The following is a 20,303-nucleotide window of genomic DNA, read 5'->3' as shown; positions in this document are numbered from 1 at the left end:
AAAGTCAGCATCCATTATTAAGGACCCCAGTAACCAGGGCATCCCCTTTTCTCACTGTTACCATCAGGTAGGAGATACAGAAGCCTGAAGGCACACACTCAGCGATTCGGAAACAGCTTCTTCCCTTCTGCCATCCAATTCCTAAATGGACATTGAACTCATGAACGCTACCTCACTTTTTCAGTATATATATATATATATATATATATATATATATATAATTTCTGTTTTTGCACAATTTTTTATCTCCAATATATACTGTAATTTTTCATCTCCAATGTGTGTGTGTGTTTTTATATATATATATATACTTACACACCCACTCACACATACACACACACCGTAATTTATTTTTCTTCTTCTGTATTATGTACTGCATTGAACTGCTGCTGCTAAGTTAACAAATTTCACAACACATGCCGGTGATAATAAACCTGATTCTGAATCTGATTCTGTAATTTCCTTTCTGCTGCCTCCCTCCTATCTTAAAAGAGTGGAGTGACATTTGCAATTTTCCAGTCCTCTGGCACAATGCCAGAGTCCAATGATTCTTGAAAGATCATTACTAATGTCAGCACAATCTCTACTCTACCTCTTTCAGAACCCTAGTGTGCAATTCATCTGCTCCGAGTGTCTTATGTACCCTTAGGCCTTTCAGCTTTTTGAGCACCTTCTCCCTTGTAATTGTAACTGCACTCACTTCACTTCCTGCACACACTGTAACACCTGGCACACTGGTAGTGGCTTCCATGTGAAGACTGATACAAAATACTCATTTAGTTCATCTGCCATCTCCTTGTCCGCCACTGTAATTCCTCTGGCCTCATTTTCTAGTGGTCCACTCTCATCTCTCTTTTATTTTCCACATACTTGAAAAAAGCTTTAACTATTTACTTTGATGTTGCTTGCGAGCTTGCTTTCAAAGTTTCAACTTTTCCCTCCCAATGACTCTTTTAGTTGCTTTCTGTAGGGTTTTAAAATCTTTCAATCCTCTGCCTTCCCTGTCTTGTTGTATGCCCTCTCTTCTGATTTTACATTAGCTTTGGCTTCCCTTGTAACCCATGGTTGTACTATTTTGTCATTTGAGTATTTCTTTGTTTTTGGAATACATCTATCCTGCACCTCCCTCATTCTTCCCAGAAACTCTCACCATTGCTGCACTGCTGTCATCCCTGCCAGCAACTCCTTCTAATTTACTTTGTCCAACTCCTCTCTCATACCACTGTAATTTCTTTTATCCCACTGAAATACTGCTATGTTAGGCTTTACTTTCTCCCTATCAAATTTCAAGTTGAACTCAATCATATTGTGATCACTGCCTCCTAAGGGTTAGAAACCATAGAAACCATAGAAAAACAACAGCACAGAAACAGGCCTTTTGGCCCTTCTTGGCTGTGCCGAACCATTTTCTGCCTACTCCCACTGACCTGCACATGGACTATATCCCTCCATACACCTCCCATCCATGTATCTGTCCAATTTATTCTTAAATGTTAAAAATAGAACACGCATTTACCACCTCGTCTGGCAGCTCATTCCATACTCCCACCACTCTCTGTGTGAAGAAGCCCCCCCTAATGTTCCCTTTAAACTTTTCCCCCCCTCACCCTTAACCCATGTCCTCTGGTTTTTTTCTCCCCTTGCCTCAGTGGAAAAAACCTGCTTGCATTCACTCTATCTATACCCATCATAATTTTATATACCTCTATCAAATCTCCCCTCATTCTTCTACGCTCCAGGGAATAAAGTCCTAACCTATTCAACCTTTCTCTGTAACTGAGTTTCTCAAGTCCCGGCAACATCCTTGTAAACCTTCTCTGCACTCTTTCAAACTTATTTATATCCTTCCTGTAATTTGGTGACCAAAACTGAACATAATACTCCAGATTCAGCCTCACCAATGCCTTATACAACCTCATCATAACATTCCAGCTCTTATACTCAATACTTTGATTAATAAAGGCCAATGTACCAAAAGCTCTCTTTATGACCCTATCTATCTGTGACACCACTTTTAGGGAATTTTGTATCTGTATTCCCAGATCCCTCTGTTCTACTGCACTCCTCAGTGCCTTACCATTAACCCTGTATGTTCTACCTTGGTTTGTCCTTGCAATGTGCAATACCTCAACACTTGTCTGTATTAAACTCCATCTGCCATTTTTCAGCCCATTTTTCCAGCTGGTCCAAGACCCTCTGCAGGCTCTGAAAACCTTCCTCACTGTCTACTACACCTCCAATCTTTGTATCATCAGCAAATTTGCTGATCCAATTTACCACATTATCATCCAGATCATTGATATAGATGACAAATAACAATGGACCCAACACTGATCCCTGTGGCACACCACTAGTCACAGGCCTTCACTCAGAGAAGCAATTCTCTACTACCACTCTTTGGCTTCTTCCATTGAGCCAATGTCTAATCCAATTTACCACCTCTCCATGTATACCTAGCAACTGAATTTTCCTAACTAACCTCCCATGTGGGACCTTGTCAAAGGCCTTACTGAAGTCCATGTAGACAATATCCACTGCCTTCCCGTCATCCACTTTCCTGGTAACCTCGTCGAAAAACTCCAATAGATTGGTCAAACATGACCTACCATGCACAGAGCCATGTTGACTCTTCCTAATAAGTCCCTGTCTATCCAAATGCTTGTAGATTCTTTTACCTTAAGCTCACTAATCACTTCCAGTTCATTACATAACTCCCAATCCAGTATCGCTGATCCCCTAGTAGGCTCAATGACAAACTGCTCTAAAAAGCCATCTTTGTAGGCATTCAACAAACTCACTCCCTTGAGATCCATTTCCAAACTGATTTTCCCATTCGACCTGCATGTTGAAATCTCCCATGACTATCATAACATTGCCCTTTTGATATGTCTTTTCTATTTCCTGTTGCAATCTGTGGTCCACATCCTCAGCTACTGTGTGGAGGTCTGTATATAACTGCCATCAGGGTCCCTTTGCTGTTGCAATTTCTGAACTCAACCCATAAGGTTTTAACATCTTCCGATCCTACTGATTTGGTATCATTCTTTACCAGCAGAGCCACGTCACCCACTCTGCTTACTTTCCTATCCCTCCGATGCCATGTGTAACCTTGGACATTTGGCTCCCAACTACAACCATTCTTCAGCCACGATTCACCAATTCACCATAGGCACCCAAACTAAAATACAGTGAATGAATTTTTGAGGATTTCAATATTAGCTCATAAGACCATAAGATATAGGAGAAGAATTAAACCAACACTCTATCTCCTTCACCATAACACTAGAGAGGGATAGGAGCAAACAATTTGGGAAAACATTCGATTGGGGTACGGGGAAAATATGATGCTATTCGGCAAAAACTTAGGAGCATAAATTGGGAGTAGATGTCATCAAAAGGTTTAGGTCATTGATAAAGTAATTTCTATGAGGGCATCCTAAAGATCGCTGGCCTGGGCAGGTGACTGATGCTAAGGTAGATCTTGGACACAGTAGGGGTCTTGGCAAGTTCTACTCATAATAACTATTACAGGATGTCGGGGCTTCAAACAAGGATATTTACTCCGTTCTGAGAACAAGGAAATTCTTCACATGATACCGACATCTTGTATCTGATGTAGCATTAAGTTAGGCACATGAGATTCTATAAGTACATTAGGAGCCAACAGGGTAAATGGGGAAAGGATCTTGGTCTGTACAGTTGACTGTTTATTCCTCTCCATGATGCAACCCGACCTACTGAGTTCCTCCAGCTTTTTGTATGTGTTTCCCTGAAGGATCAGTGTGGTTATCTGTGTCTGGAGCCATGGAAAGTGTGCAAGGTCTTAAATGAATATTCTCTCATTGACTATGGAAAAGGTTAAGGAAGCTAAGAAATTTAAGGAAGAGAACAGTGATGTCTGAGACACTTGGGCTTCGGCAATAACGGGTCGAGGTGAGGTAAGTTATCTGTGAGGAATGGAAACAGGAGGTATATCCGTGAGGCCAGTGTTTTGTACTGGTTGTCAGATGCGGGAAGTCCGGGAGACTCCCAGCCTCCCAGACGGCCACTTCTGTGCCAGGTGAGTCAAGCTGCAGCTCCTTAGGGACCGCATTAGGGAACTGGAGATGCAGCTCAATGACCTTCGTCTGGTCAGGGAGAGTGAGAGGGTGACAGAGAGGAGTTACAGGCAGGTAGTCGCACCGGGGCCTCAGGAGACAGATAAGTGGGTAACAGTCAGAAGGTAGAACGGGCAGGAGTCAGATACTAGAGAGTACCCCTGTGGCTATCCCCCTTAAAAATAAGTACTGCTGTTTGAGTACTGTTGGGGGGGGGAACAACCTACCTGGGGGAAGTTACCTCTGACTTAGAGTCTGGCTCTGTGGCTCAGAAGGGTAGGGAAAGGAAGAAGGCGGCAGTAATAGGGGACTCTATAGTTAGGGGGTCAGACAGGTGATTCTATGGATGCAGGAAAGAAACACGGATGGTAGTCTGCCTCCCAGGTGCCAGAGTCCAGGATGTTTCTGATCGCGTCCACAGTATCCTGAAGTGGGAAGGTGAACAGCCAGAAGTCGTGGTAGATATTGGTATCAACAACATAGGTAGGAAAAGGGAGGAGGTCCTGAAAACAGACTACAAGGAGTTAAGAAGGGAGTTGAGAAGCAGGACCGCAAAAGTAGCAATCTCAGGATTACTGCCTTTGCTGCACGACAGTGAGAATAGGAATAGAGTGAGGTGGAGGATAAATGCGTGGCTGAGGGATTGGAGCAGGGGTATGGATTCAGATTTCTGAATCATTGGGACCTCTTCTGGGGCAGGCGAGACCTGTACAATAAGGACAGGTTGCACTTGAATCCGAGGGGGATCAATATCCAGGCAGGGTGGTTTGCTAAGGGGAGAGTTTAAACTAGAATTATTGTGGGGTGGGAACTGAACTGAAGAGATGGAGGAAGGGGCAGTTGGCTCACAAATAGAGAAAGCTTGGAGACAGTGCGAGAGGACAGAAAGGCAGGTGATTGAGAAGGGATGTGCTCAGACCGATGGTCTGAGATGTGTGTATTTTAATTCAAGAAGCATCTTAAACAAAGCAGATGAGCTTAGAGCATGGAACAGTACTCGGAGCTACGTTGTTCTGGCTGTTACAGAGACTTGGATGGCCCAGGGGCAGGAATGGTTACTTAGAGTGCCAGGCTTTTGATGTTTCAGAAATGACAGGGAAGGAGGCAAAAGAGGTGGGGGAGTGACACTGCTGATCAGAGATAGTGTCATGGCTGCAGAAAAAGAGGAAGTGATGGAGGGCTTGTGTACTGAGTCTCTCTGGGTGAAAGTTAGAAACAGGAAGGGGTCAATAACTCTACTGGGTGTTTTTCATAGACCACCCAACAGTAACAGGGACATTGAGAAGCAAATAGGGAGAAATATTCCGGAAAGATGTAATAATAACAGGGTTGTCATGGTGGGAGATTTTAATTTCCCAAATATTGATTGGCATCTCCTTAGAGCAAGGGGGTTAGATGGGGTGGAGTTTGTTAGATATGTTTAGGAAGGTTTGCTGACATAATATGTAGGTAAGCCTACAAGAGGAGAGGCTGTACTTGATCTGGTATTGGGAAATGAACCTGGTCAAGTGTCAGGTCTCTCAGTGGGAGAGCATCTTGGAGATGGTGATCACAGTTCTATCTGCTTTACCATAGCATTGGAGAGGGATAGGAACAGACAAATTAGGGTTAGGGTTAGGGTTAGGGTTGGAGTGAGGGGAAATATGAAGCTATCAGGCAGGAACTTGGAAGTATAAATTGGGAACAGATGTTCTCAGGGAAAAGTATGGAAGAAATGTGGCAAATATTCAGGGCATATTTGTGTGGCGTTCTGCATAGGTACATTCCAATGAGACGGAAAGGATGGTAGGGTACAGGAACTGTGGTGTACAAAGGCTGTTGAAAATCTAGTCAAGAAGAAAAGAAAAGCTTATGAAAGGTTCAAAAAACTAGGTAATGATAGAGATTGAGAAGATTATAAGGCCAGTAGGAAGGAGCTTAAGAATGAAATTAGGAGAGCCAGAAGGGGCCGTGAGAAGGCCTTTGCGAATAGGATTAAAGAATACCACAAGGCATTCTACAAGTATGTGAAGAGCAAGAGGATAAGACATGAGAGAATAGCACCAATCAAGTGTGACAGTGGAAAACTGTGTATGGAACTGAAGAAGATAGCAAGGGTACTTAATGAATACCCTGCTTCAGTATTCACTACGGAAAAGGAGCTTGGTGCCTATAGGGATCACTTACAATGGATTAGAAAGCTTAAGCATATAGACATTAAGAAAGAGGATGTGCTGGAGCTTTTGGAAAGCTTCAAGTTGGATAAGTCTTCGGGTCCGGATGAGATGTACCCCAGGCTATGTGGGAGGTGAGGGAGGAGATTGCTGAGCCTCTAGTAATGTTCTTTGCATCATCTCTGGGGACAAGAGAGGTTCTGGAGGATTGGAGGGTTGTAGATGTTGTTCCCTTATTCAAGAAAGGGAGTAGAGATAGCTCAGGAAATTATAGACCAGTGAGTCTTGCTTCAAGCCGGCTGGTGGCGTAGTGGTACCAGCGCTGGACTTTGGTGCGAAGACTCCCAAGTTTGAATCCAGCCGACTCTCTTGGATGCTTTCCATCTGTGCTGGGTTGAGCGTCGAGCTAGCAACTTGGCCTTGTAAAAATAAGAAAGCCTGCTAAAAAAACGCCATCATGGCAGCGTTCCGAAGACCCCATTCGGAATTAAGAGTGGGAGGGGAGGCTTACTTCAGTGGTTGGTAAATTGATGGAAAAGATCCTGAAAGGCAGGATTTATGAACATTTGGAGAGGCATAATATGATCATGAATAGTCAGCATGACTTTGTCAAAGGCAAGTTGTGCCTTACGAGCCTGATTGAATATTTTGAGGATGTGACTAGACATGTCATTGAAGATAGAGCAGTAGATGTAGTGTATTTGGATTTCAGCAAGGCATTTGATAAAGTATCCCATGCAAGGCTTATTGAGAAGGTAAGGAGGTATGGATCAATGGGGACATTGCTTTGTGGATCCAGAACTGGCTTGCCCACAGAAGGCAAAGAGTGGTCGTAGACGGATGACACAAAGGTTGGGGGTGTTGTGGATAGTATAAAGGGACATCGATAGGATGCAAAACTGGGCTGAGAAGTGGCAGATGGAGTTCAACCCAGATACGGGTGAGGTGGTTCATTTTGGTATGTCAAATATGATGGCTGAATATACAAGCGTTTGTAGTATTAATGGTAATTCTCTTGGCAGTGTGGAGGATCAGAGGGATCTTTGGGTCCGAGACCATAGGACACTAGAAGCTGCAGCGTAGGTTGAGCCTGTGGTTAAGAAGGCATACGGTTCATTGGCCTTCATCAACCATGGGATTGAGTTTAAGAGCCGAGAGGTAATGTTGTGGCTATATTGGACCCTGGTCAGACCCCACTTGGAGTACTGTGCTCAGTTCTGGTCACCTCACTTCAAGAAGGATGTGGAAGCCATAGAAAGGGTGCAGAGGAGATTTACTAGGATGTTGCCTGGATCGGGGAGCATGCCTTATGAGAATAGGTAGAGTGAACTCGGCCTTTTCTCCTTGGAGCAGCGGAGGGTGAGAGGTGACCTGATAGAGGTGTATAAGATGATGAAAGGTATTGATCGTGTGTATAGTCAGAGGCTTTTTTCCAGGGCTGAAATGGCTAACATGAGTGCTTGGAAGTAGGTACAGAGGAGATGTCAGAGGTCACTTTTTTTATGCAGAGGGTGGTGAGTGTGAGGGGGCAGGGTTTTAGATTTTTAGATCATTGGGATTTCTTCTGGGGAAGGTGGGACCTGTACAGATTGGATGGGTTGCACGTGAACTCGAAGGGGAGAAATATCCTTGCAGGTAGTTTTGCTAGCATGGTTTGGGAGGGTTTACACTAATTTGCGAGGGGGATGGGACCCAGAGCGATAGAGCAGTGAAAGAAGTGCATGGAGTAAAGCCAGATCTAACATACAGAGAGGCTTTGAGGAAAGAGAAGCAGAATAAAGGGTGTAAAGGTAGTAAGGTAGAAGGGCTAAGGTGCGTGTACTTGAATGCAAGAAGCATCAGGAACAAAGGTGATGAACTGAGAGCCTGGATACATACATGGAATTATGATGTAGTGGCCATTACAGAGACTTGGCTGGCACCAGGGCAGGAATGGATTCTCAGTATTCCTGGATTTCAGTGCTTTAAAAGGGATGGGGGGGGGGTGGTAAAGGGAGGAGGGGTGGCATTACTGGTCAGGGATACTATTACAGCTACAGAAAGAGTGGGTAATGTAGCAGGATCCTCTTTTGAGTCAGTATGGGTGGAAGTCAGGAACAGGAAGGGAGCAGTTACTCTATTGGGAGTATTCTATAAGCTCCCTGGTAGCAACAGAGATACCAAGGAGCAGATTGGGAGGCAGATTTTGGAAAGGTGCAAAAATAACAGGGTTGTTGTCATGGGTGACTTTAACTTCCCTAATATTGATTTGCACCTGATTAGTTCCAAGGATTTAGACGGGGCAGAGTTTGTTAAGTGTGTCCAGGACAGATTCCTGTCACAGTATGTTGACAGGCCGACTAGGGGAATGATTAGATTATTTCATTAGATTAGATTATGAGGACACGCAGTCCTCTTCTATTGTCATTTAGTAATGCATGCATTAAGAAATGATACAATATTCCTCCGGTGTGATATCACAGAAACACAGGACAGACCAAGACTGAAAAACTAACAAAAACCACATAATTATAACATATAGTTACAACACTGCAACAATATCATAACTTTTTTTTAATATAATTTTTATTGAGTTTTCAAAATGATACAAGAGAAAAAAATATCTACCCTCCCCTCCCCTTAACCCTCCCCCCCAATATATACTCCTACCTAAAAAGAAAAGAAAAAAAGAAAAAAAAGGAACCGCCTGACTATTGGAAGGTTTGCACATGCTCCATGGGATAAAAATAAATTTAATATATGTTTGTTACTTTACCCCAAGGAACAAGATCTTCATCATCGGAGCTATAAATAAGGGCTCCAAATATTCAAAAATGTTACATATTTATCTCCTAAAATCTAAAACATTACTTAACTTCTCAGCTCTCATAGTTCCCTGGGGAATCTCTTTGAACTTCACCATGTTGCTATGTGTTTCCCTCCCAATCATCCAGGCAAAAAGAAAAAAAAGATAGATAAGATACAAAAAAAGAAAAAAACAAAATACCCCCCCACTAATGTTGTGAATGAAAGATACACAACACTACCCCCCTCCATTGTGCGGGTCGTGGCTATTGCCACGTTTGCACACATGAATAACGTAGCGATTGGTCAGTGTTTCTTCCAGCTCCCCTGTAACAAAAAATTATATATATATATAAAAAAAATTAATGTTATTATTTCCAGCTAATATTCCTCAAATTTTAACCTTTCTTCCCCTCCCTCATATAATTAATAATATATTTATATATTCATCTGCCTAAAAATTCAACAGGCCTATTCCTTGATCCAGTCTTCATCTTCAATCCATCTCGCTCCCGTAAGTTTGTTCTTGTATCTGGTGAATATTCAAAGAATCTCGCACAAACTCCTCTGCTTTCTGGTAATCGTCAAGAAATCTTTTTTCTCCACCAGGCAAAAAGATTTTCAAGGTTGCAGGATAACGCAATATAAATTGATAACCGTGATCCCATAGGGCTTTTTTCACTGAATTAAACTTCTTCCTTCTTTACAAAAGTTCATAACTTATGTCAGGGTAGAAAAAAATTTCCTTCCCTTCTATCATCAGTGGCCCTTTTCTCTTCTTGGCAGCTTGGGCAGCTGCCTGTAGAATCCTTTCTTTGTCTTGAAATCTTAAGAATTTTATTAAAATTGATCGTGGATATTGGTCATCTTGTGGTTTTGGTCTTAGAGCTCCATGTACCCGCTCAATTTCAATTGACCGGTCTTCCTCTTTCATTTGCGAGGTTTTCGGGATCCATCTTTGATAAAATTCTATTGGATTATCTCCCTCTATACCTTCTTTAAGACCAACAATTTTAATGTTGTTACATCTACTAAAATTTTCCAACACGTCCACTTTCTCCAAGAGTCGATTTCTTTCCGTGTTCCAGACAAGCACATTATTTCCTGTTTTTTCCACTCTATCGTTAATATGCTGCATTGTTCTTTCCATCTTCTGAAGTTTCTTATCCATTTTATCCTGTCTTTTCATAGCTTTATCATAGCACATCTTCACGTCTCTAAGCTTGGTTCTTAATTTTCTTAGTTCAGCCGTTAATTGCAATAAAGCCTCTCTTATGTCTCCGTCGTCTCCTTTACTTCCCATCTCTTCCAGTTCTTCCTCCTCCTCTTCATCTGTATTCTCTGCGATATCCAATTCTGACTCTGAGTCACTTTCAGTTGCAGTGGCCGTCGGTTCTTGTAGTTTAAATTGTGTCGATTTGCGCATGCGTACTTCTTTATGCATGTGCAATTCCGACATCTTCTTCCGAGAGACCGCTACCGCCGCCATTGCTCCCGTTCTTCTACGCCAGAGATAAAATGCGTCTCCTCTGAAGGAGATCCAACCTGAATCCGAGGCTCCATCACTGCAGTAGGCCCTTTTTTTTTCCCATCTCGCGGCGACTTTACAACAACAGACTTCTTCTGTTGCGGTTTACGAGGCATATCGTAGAGTAGTCTTACGAAGTTTATAAGTAGTTTTCGGAAAGTATTTATTAACTTTACTTTGTTTAATGGTACTTTGCTGATTTTTTATGGGAGAGCTGGATTTACACGTCTCAATCCCACATCATCACGTGACGCCCCCCAACAATACCATAACTTGATGTAGAACAGGCCATGGGCACAGTAAAAAAGTTCAAAGTCTCTCGAAAGTCCCACATCTTACGCAGGCGGGAGAAGGAAGAAAACTCTCCCTGCCATACCTGACCACAGTCCGACTCTGAGTTGTCCGAAAACTTCGAGCTCCGATCAGCCCTCCGACACCGAGTACCAAGCACCATCTCTGCCGAACGCTTTGACCCCAGCCTCAGTCGCCAGCAGCAGGCAAAGCCGGGGATTTTGGGGCCTTCCCTCTGGAGATTCTTGATTGCACAGTAGCAGTGGCAGCGAACCAGGCATTTCAGAAATTCCTCCAGTTGTTCCTCTGCGCTTCTCACGTCTGTTTCCATCAAATCAGAATTGTGCACAGCATCCTACAATTATGATATCATTTCACCGGAGAGCTGCGCACGCTGCGACGTGCCGCCATCTTCTCCTCCCGCGTCCCACCTAGAATGCCATACTAGATCTAGTATTAAGTAACGATCTGGGTCACGTCACAGATCTCTCAGTGTGTGAGCATCTGGGGGACAGTGACCACCGCTCCCAGGCCTTTAGCATTATCATGGAAAAGGATAGAATCAGAGAGGACAGGAAAATTTTTAATTGAGGAAAGGCAAATTATGAGGCTATAAGGCTAGATCTTGTGGGTGTGAATTGGGATGATGTTTTTGCAGGGAAATGTACTATGGACATGTGGTTGATGTTTAGAGATCTCTTGTAGGATGTTAGGGATAAATTTGTCCTGGTGAGGAAGATAAAGGAAGGTAGGGTGAAGGAACCATGGGTGACAAGTGAGGTGGAAAATCTAGTCAGGTGGAAGAAGGCAGCATACATGAGGTTTAGGAAGCAAGGATCAGATGGGTCTATTGAGGAATATAGGGAAGCAAGAAAGGAGCTTAAGGAGGGGCTGAGAAGAGCAAGAAGGGGGCATGAGAAGGCCTTGGCGAGTAGGGTAAAGGAAAACCCCAAGGTATTCTTCAATTATGTGAAGAACAAAAGGATGACAGGAGTGAAGGTAAGACTGATTAGAGATAAAGGTGGGAAGATGTGCCTGGAGGCTGTGGAAGTGAGCAAGGTCCTCAATGAATACTTCTCTTCAGTATTCACCAATGAGAGGGAACTTGATGATGGTGAGGACAATATGAGTGAGGTTGATGTTCTAGAGCATGTTGATATTAAGGGAGAGGAGGCGTTGGGAGTTGTTAAAATATATTAGGACGGATAAGTCTCTGGGCCGGACGGAATATCCCCCAGGCTGCTCCATGAGGCAAGGGAAGAGATTGCTGAGCCTCTGGCTAGGATCTTTATGTCCTCATTGTCCACGGGAATGGTACCGGAGGATTGGAGGGACGTGGATGTTGTCCCCTTGTGCAAAAAAGGTAGCAGGGATAGTCCGGGTAATTATAGACCAGTGAGCCTTACGTCTGTGGTGGGAAAGCTGTTGGAAAAGATTCTCAGAGATAGAATCTGTGGGCATTTAGAGAATCATGGTCTGATCAGGGTCAGTCAGCATGGCTTTGTGAAGGGCAGATCGTGTCTAACAAGCCTGCTAGATTTCTTTGAGGAGGTGACCAGGCATATAGATCAGGATGGTGCAGTGGATGTGATCTACATGGATTTTGATAAGGCATTTGACAAGGTTCCACACCGTAGGCTTATTCAGAAAGTCAGAAGGCATGGGATCCAGGGAAGTTTGGCCAGGTGGATTCAGAATTGGCTTGCCTGCAGAAGGTAGAGGGTCATGGTGGAGGGAGTACATTCGGATTGGAGGGTTGTGACTAGTGGTATCCCACAAGGATCTGTTCTGGGACCTCTACTTTTTGTGATTTTTATTAACAACTTGGATGTGGGGGTAGAAGGGTGGGTTGGCAAGTTTGCAGACGACACAAAGCTTGGTGGTGTTGTAGATAGTGTAGAGGATTGTCGAAGATTGCAGAGAGACATTGATAGGTTGCAGAAGTGGGCTGAGAAGTGGCAGATTGAGATCAACCCGGAGAAGTGTGAGGTGGTACACTTTGGAAGGACAAACTCCAAGGCAGAGTACAAAGTAAATGGCAGGATACTTGGTAGTGTGGAGAAGCAGAGGGATCTTGGGGTAGATGTCCACAGATCCCTGAAGGTTGCCTCACAGGTAGATAGGGTAGATAAGAAAGCTTATGGGGTGTTAGCCTTCGTAAGTCGAGGGATAGCGTTTAAGAGTCGCGAGGTAATGATGCAGCTCTATAAAACTCTGGTTAGGCCACACTTGGAGTACTGTGTCCAGTTCTGGTCACCTCACTATAGGAAGGATGTGGAAGCATTGGAAAGGGTACAGAGGAGATTTACCAGGATGCTGCCTGGTTTAGAGAGTATGGAATATGATCAGAGATTAAGGGAGCTAGGGCTTTACTCTTTGGAGAGAAGGAGGATGAGAGGAGACATGACAGAGGTATACAAGGTATTAAGAGGAATAGATAGAGTGGATAGCCAGTGCCTCTTCCCCAGGGCACCACCGCTCAATACAAGGGGACATGGCTTTAAGGTAAGGGGTGGGAAGTTCAAGGGGGATATTAGAGGAAGGTTTTTTACTCAGAGAGTGGTTCGTGCGTGGAATGCACTGCCTGAGTCAGTGGTGGAGGCAGATACACTCGTGAAATTTAAAAGACTACTAGACAGGTATATGGAGGAATTTAAGGTGGGAGGTTATATGGAAGGCAATGTTTGAGGCTAGGCACAACAATGTGGGCCGAAGGGCCTGTACTGTGCTGTACTACTCTATGTTCTAATACAACCCGCAAGAGACATAGACAAGGGTGACCACTGTGTCAGACTCTGTTTGGTAGAGTTTAGGAGATTGGTAAAACTTTCTCAAAAAAAATTCTTAAAGTTCCTTGTTACTGTAATGCCAAGATAAATGAATTGATTATTAACTACTTTAAAAGGGAGGTCCTGAAATACTAAAGTTCGTGCTTCTATATTGATTGGAAAGAGTTCACTCTTATGTAACTTAAGTTTATAATTGGGAAGTTGACTAAATTTATTAAGAAGTGAAAACATTGAGGGTAGGGAGGTGGTCGGGTTTGATATAAAAAGTAAAAGATCATCAGCATAAAGGGAAACTTTGTGCTCAACTCCTCCCCTCCAAATCCCCGTCACTTCAGCACAACTACGAAACGCAATGGCAAGTGAAGAGTGAGGTCCTTAAAGGCAAATGAAGAGTGAGGGACTTAAAGGGCAACCTTGACAAGTGCCGCGTTTAAGACTGGAAGTCTGGGATTGCTGAGAATTGGTCAAAACAGAAGTGGTGGGACATGAATAAAACAATTTAATCCATGTAATAAAACTTCGTCCAAAATCAAATTTTTCTAAAACCGCAAAAAGGTAATTTCAGTCGACACGATCGAACGCTTTCTCCGCATCGAGAGAAATAACACATTCAGGAATTCCAGTTGAAGGTGAATATAAAATATTAAATAAGCGCCGTATATTAAAAAGGGAAGACGATTTTTGATAAAACCAGTTTGCTCTTTGGAAGTAATAGAGGGTATAATGTTTTCTAATCTACGAGCCAAACTTCAGCCAAAATTTTAACAACGACATCTAATGAAGTAACCGGCCTATAGGAAGACACTCTGTCGGATCTTTACCTTTTTTGGCTAAAAGAATAATATATGGAAATTTTTGTATTTTCCTCAGCTACAGTTGAGGTTAACTCTATCATGGCTGCCAAAGGAAGAGGGTTGGGCAAGAGATGAACAATCTCATCCCCTAAAAACCCACAACTACAGAAATACTAACAGAAACTCCAGAGACCTCATACCTGGGATTCAAAGATGGGTTACACCTAGGGACATCTTACAAGACTAGCCCAAGACAGAGGAGTGACAAGTAGCTGTCAGTGTCCTATGCCCCAGTAGGGGTGAAGGACTAGTTATGGTTGAGGTGCTAAAAAGACTGGATGGTGTCTAATGGTGTACTTGATTTAAGAAGGGTTTGAAGGACAAGACCAGGAATTACAACCTGGTTTACCTAATGTTGGTGGTTGGTAAATTACTGGAGTGGATTCTGAGAAACTGTGTCTATCTGCATCTGGAAAGACAAGGATTGATTAGGGATAGTCAGCATGGTTTTGTGCCTGTATGATTGTTTTTCAGAAATGTATTGAGTGTTTTGAAAAAGTGACCAAGAGGATCGATGAGGATAAGGTTCTTAACAATGGCAATGCACTGTAGAGTAAAAAGTGAGAACACAAGGGATCCAGGGTAAGCTGGCTACTTGGATACAAAATTAGTTATTGGAAAAATTCGAAGGGTGATAATCAAGGGCTGTTATTCAGCTTAGAGGCCTGTGACCAGTAGTGTGCTGCAGACACCGGCGCCGGATCTCCTGCTCTTTGTCATATATTGTATATTAACAGTTTGGATGAGAATTTCGTAGGCAGGATTATTAAGTTTACGGATGTCACCATATTGGTCGTGTGCTGCACAGAGAGGAGGTTGTCTAGCGTTACAACAGGATCTAGATCAACTGGGAAAGTGGGCAAGGGAATTGTAGATGGAACTTGAATCAGATGAATGCAAGGTGATGCATATTGTAAAGTTAAATCAGGGAAGGAAGCATGTGCATATACCCTTGGGTCTGCCAGGAAGTGTTGTACACGGTTCCCTGAAAGTAATGATACAGGTAGACAGAGTGGTGGATAAGGTGTATGGCACACATCGAAGATATTTTTCAGGAGCACTATGTATGCATGGCCCTTAGCATTGTCAATATTCCCTCCCATTTGCCCAGAAATCTCTTAGACCCCCTATCGTCAAGCAGGAGGTACCGTAGCATTATGACAAGGACTTTTAGGAGGGAAGCAGCTTTTTCCCCCAGGCTGTGAGACTACTGAACTTGCTGCCATCACCCAGGTCTCATCATGTGCAAAGCACAGTAGCATTATACTCGCAAACAACAGGAATTCTGCAGATGCTGGAAATTCAAGCAACACACATCGAAGTTGCTGGTGAACGCAGCAGGCCAGGCAGCATCTCTAGGAAGAGGTGCAGTCAACGTTTCAGGCTGAGACCCTTCGTCAGGACTAACTGAAGGAAGAGTGAGTAAGAGATTTGAAAGTGGGAGGGGGAGGGGAAGATCCAAAATGATAGGAGAGGACAGGAGGGGGAGGGATGGAGCCAAGAGCTGGACAGATGATTGGCAAAGGGGGTATGAGAGGATCATGGGATAGGAGGCCCAGGGAGAAAGACAAGGTGGGGGGAACCCAGAGGATGGGCAAGGGGTATATTCAGAGGGACAGAGGGAGAAAAAGGAGAGTGAGAGAAAGAATGTGTGTATAAAAATAAATAACGGATGGGGTGCGAGGGGGAGGTGGGGCATTAGCGGAAGTTAGAGAAGTCGATGTTCATGCCATCAGGTTGGAGGCTACCCAGACGGAATATAAGGTGTTGTTCCTCCAACCTGAATGTGGCTTCATCTTTACAGTAGAGGAGGCCGTGGATAGACATGCCAGAATGGGAATGGGATGTGGAATTAAAATGTGTGGCCACTGGGAGATCCTGCTTTCTCTGGCGGACAGAGCGTAGGTGTTCAGCAAAGCGGTCTCCCAGTCTGCGTCGGGTCTTGCCAATATATAGAAGGGCACATCGGGAGCACCGGATGCAGTATATCACCCCAGCCGACTCACAGGTGAAGTGTCGCCTCACCTGGAAGGACTGTTTGGGGCCCTGAATGGTGGTAAGGGAGGAAGTGTAAAGGCATGTGTAGCACTTGTTCTGCTTACAAGGATAAGTGCCAGGAGGGAGATCAGTGGGGAGGGATGGGGGGAGAGCAGAAAGCATGGATGCAGAAAGCGGGGGGGGGGGAGGGAAATATGTGCTTAGTGGTGGGATCCCGTTAGAGGTGGCGGAAGTGCTCTCTGCTTTCCGCAGGGATCGCTCCCTACGCGACTCCCTTGTCCATTAGTCCCCCCCATCCCTCCCCACTGATCTGCCTCCTGGCACTTATCCTTGTAAGCAGAACAAGTGCTACACATGCCCTTACACTTCCTCCCTTACCACCATTCAGGGCCCCAGACAGTCCTTCCAGGTGAGGCGACACTTCACCTGTGAGTCGACTGGGGTGATATACTGCGTCCCGTGCTCCCGATGTGGCCTTCTATATATTGGCGAGACCCCACGCAGACTGGGAGATTGTTTCGCTGAACGCCTACGCTCTGTCCGCCAGAGAAAGCAGGATCTCCCAGTAGACATACATTTTAATTCCACATCCCATTCTGATATGTCTATCCACGGCCTCCTCTACTGTCAAGATGAAGCCACGCTCAGGTTGGAGGAACAACACCTTATATTCCGTCTGGGTAGCCTCCAACCTGATGGCATGAACATCGACTTCTCTAACTTCCGCTAATGCCCCACCTCCCCCTCGTACCCCAACCGTTATTTATTTTTATACACACATTCTTTCTCTCACTCTCCTTTTTCTCCCTCTGTCCCTCTAACTATACCCCTTGCCCATCCTCTGGGTTCCCCCCCCCCCCAGTCTTTCTCCCCGGACCTCCTGTCCCATGATCCTCTCATATCCCCTTTGCCTATCACCTGTCTAGCTCTTGGCTCCATCCCTCCCCCTCCTGTCTTCTCCTATCATTTTGGATCTCCCCCTCCCCCTCCCACTTTCAAATTTCTTACTAACTCTTCCTTCAGTTAGTCCTGACGAAGGGTCTCGGCCTGAAACGTCGACTGTACCTCTTCCTAGAGATGCTGCCTGGCCTGCTGCGTTCACCAGCAACTTTGATGTGTGTTGTGACATTATACTGTTAGGTTTTTAACTTATGTTGTAAATACATATTATTTGTTAATTTATTTGTGGTAATACTTTATGCATTGTACGTGAGTTATATGTACACTGTTGTGCTCCTTGAATCGGAGGAACATTGTTTTGTTTGGTGGTGTACGTGTATACGGTTGAATGAGAATAAACCTGAACTTAGCATGCTAGCCTTTGTTGGACAGGGCATTGAGTACAAGAGTTGGATGTCATGTTACAGCTGTTTGGGATGTTGGTGAGATCACATCTGAAATACTGTGCACAGTTCTGGTCACTATACTATAGGAGTGATGTCCCAGTGGAGGTTGATGAGAGTAGGCAGTTTAAATGGCTCAGTACAGAAGGATGGGCCAAAGGGCCTGTTTCTGTGCTGTACTTTTCTATTGACTATGACTGTATGTGAGTATGCTGAAGGGTGCAGGAAAGACTCACAAAATGTTGCTGGATTGAGTTATGAGAAGATGCTGGATTAGGCTGGAATTGTTTGCCCTGGAGTGAATGAGGCTAAGAGGTGACCTTGGAAAGGTTTATAACATCACGAGGGGCATAGATAAGGTAGATGGTCACAGACTTTTTTCCCTCTTTATGTTGAGGAATCTAAAACTAGATGGCCAGAGTTTAAAGTGAGAGGGAAAAGATTTAAAAGAGAACTGAGGGGCAAGTTTTTCACACAGAAGATGGTGGGTTCACATAAGTGGTTGAGGCAGGTACAATTACAATTTTTAAGTAACATTTTAACAAGTTCACAGATGGGAAAGGTTTAGAGAAATATAGGCCAAATGCAGGCAAATAGGACAAGGTGGCCCAAAGAGCATGGAAACAATAATATAACACAATGAAAAACACAAGGGAATCTGAAGATGCTGGAAATCCAGAGCACCACACACAAAATGTTGGAGGAACTCAGCAGGTCAGGCAGCATCTATGGAAATAAATGAATAGTCGATGTTTTGGGCCGAAACCCTTCATCAGGATTGGAAAGACAGGAAGAAGGAGGCTGGGGATAGGGGAAGGAGGACAAGCTAGAAGGTGATATGTGAAGCCAGGTGGATGGGAGAGGGGGGAAGGAAATGAGAAACTGGGAGGTGTTGACTGGAAAGGTAAAAGGGCTGGAAAAGAAGGAATCTGATAGAAGAGGAAAGTTGACCACGGACCAGGGGGAGGTAAAAGGCAGGTGAGGAAAAGACAGAAGAGGCCTGAGTGGGGAATTGAAGAAGATGGAAGGGGGATGACTCCGATTAGTTGATGTACACAACATAATACACCCTACTGCACCTACTTGGCTCCGAACCCTCTGCTCATTGACATGCACCGCTTCCTGGTCAGCAATGACTCATTTTAAAATTTTCACAATTGGCTTCAAAGCTCTGTGTGGGCTCATCCCACCCTATTTATCCAACCTCTTCTGCTCCACAAGCCTCCATGATCTTCATGCTCTCCAACACTGGCACTTCACTCTTCAACAACTTCCAGTCAAGGAGTCACCGAGGGATGGGTTTGGGGACATAGAAGGGAGTTAGGGGTCAGGTGAAGGTTTAAGAACAGGGATGTGGTCAGGCATTTGCTCCATGCTCGAAGGCCAGTGATGTGGAAAAGACAGAGGTCTGTTGTCCATAAGTCTGCTGGAAGACAGGAGCCCTGTCCTGAGGTTGGAGGACTGTCTGTGTGTGTGGGTGAGTCTGTGGGTGGGGGGGAGGACACATGGGCTGTCCCCAGCACATACTTAGGTTGTGTTAGTTGTTAACACAAATAACACATTTCAATGTATGTTTTGATATACAGTAGATGTGACAAATGAATCTGAATCTGAATTCACTCCATCAGCACTGGTGTCTCTGCTGTCTTGACTCTTGAACTCTGGAAATCTCTCTCCACTACTCTACCTCTCTCTCTCTCCACATGTTACAGGAGTTTATCCATAACCATAAGACCATAAAACAAAGGAGCAGAAGTCGGCCATTCGGTCCATCGAGTCTGCTCCGCCATTTTATCATGAGCTGATCCATTCTCCCATTTAGTCCCACTCCCCCGCCTTCTCACCATAACCTTTGATGCCCTGGCTACTCAGATACCTATCAATCTCTGCCTTAAATGCACCCAATGACTTGGCCTCCACTGCTGCCCGTGGCAACAAATTCCATAGATTCACCACCCTCTGACTAAAAAAATTTCTTCGCACTTCTGTTCCGAATGGGCGCCCTTCAATCCTTAAGTCATGCCCTCTCATACAAGACTCCCCTATCATGGGAAACAACTTTGCCACATCCACCCTGTCCATGCCTTTCAACATTTGAAATGTTTCTATGAGGTCTCCCCTCATTCTTCTAAACTCCAAGGAATACAGTCCAAGAGCGGACAAACGTTCCTCATATGTTAACCCTCTCATTCCCGGAATCATTCTAGTGAATCTTCTCTGTACCCTCTCCAACGTCAGCACATCCTTTCTCAAATAAGGAGACCAAAACTGCCCACAGTACTCCAAGTGAGGTTTCACCAGCGCCTTATAGATCCTCAACGTCACATCCCTACTCCTATACTCTATTCCTCTAAAAATGAATGCCAACATTGCATTCACCTTCTTCACCACCGACTCAACCTGGAGGTTAACCTTAAGGGTATCCTGTACGAGGACTCCCAAGTCCCGTTGCATCTCAGAACTTTG

At 44.4% G+C, this 20,303-nt stretch overlaps 1 protein-coding gene across 1 annotated transcript in view; it reads left to right on the top strand.

The window, feature by feature from the left end:
- Positions 1 to 4,007: 4,007 nt before the first annotated feature.
- Positions 4,008 to 20,303, top strand: part of gabrd (gamma-aminobutyric acid type A receptor subunit delta) — a 96,179-nt gene continuing 79,883 nt past the window's right edge. Inside the window, exon 1 of the mRNA XM_072244751.1 lies at positions 4,008 to 4,060. Coding sequence (XP_072100852.1) covers positions 4,008 to 4,060 — 53 coding nt within the window. The remainder of the gene's footprint in view (positions 4,061 to 20,303) is intronic.

This window comes from Mobula birostris, chromosome 27 (genome assembly GCF_030028105.1).
Source record: "Mobula birostris isolate sMobBir1 chromosome 27, sMobBir1.hap1, whole genome shotgun sequence".
NCBI classification, from domain to species: Eukaryota; Metazoa; Chordata; class Chondrichthyes; order Myliobatiformes; family Myliobatidae; genus Mobula; species Mobula birostris.
The sequence above is the reverse complement of the archived record's forward strand: the minus strand, read 5'-3'. Positions and strand labels throughout refer to the sequence as shown.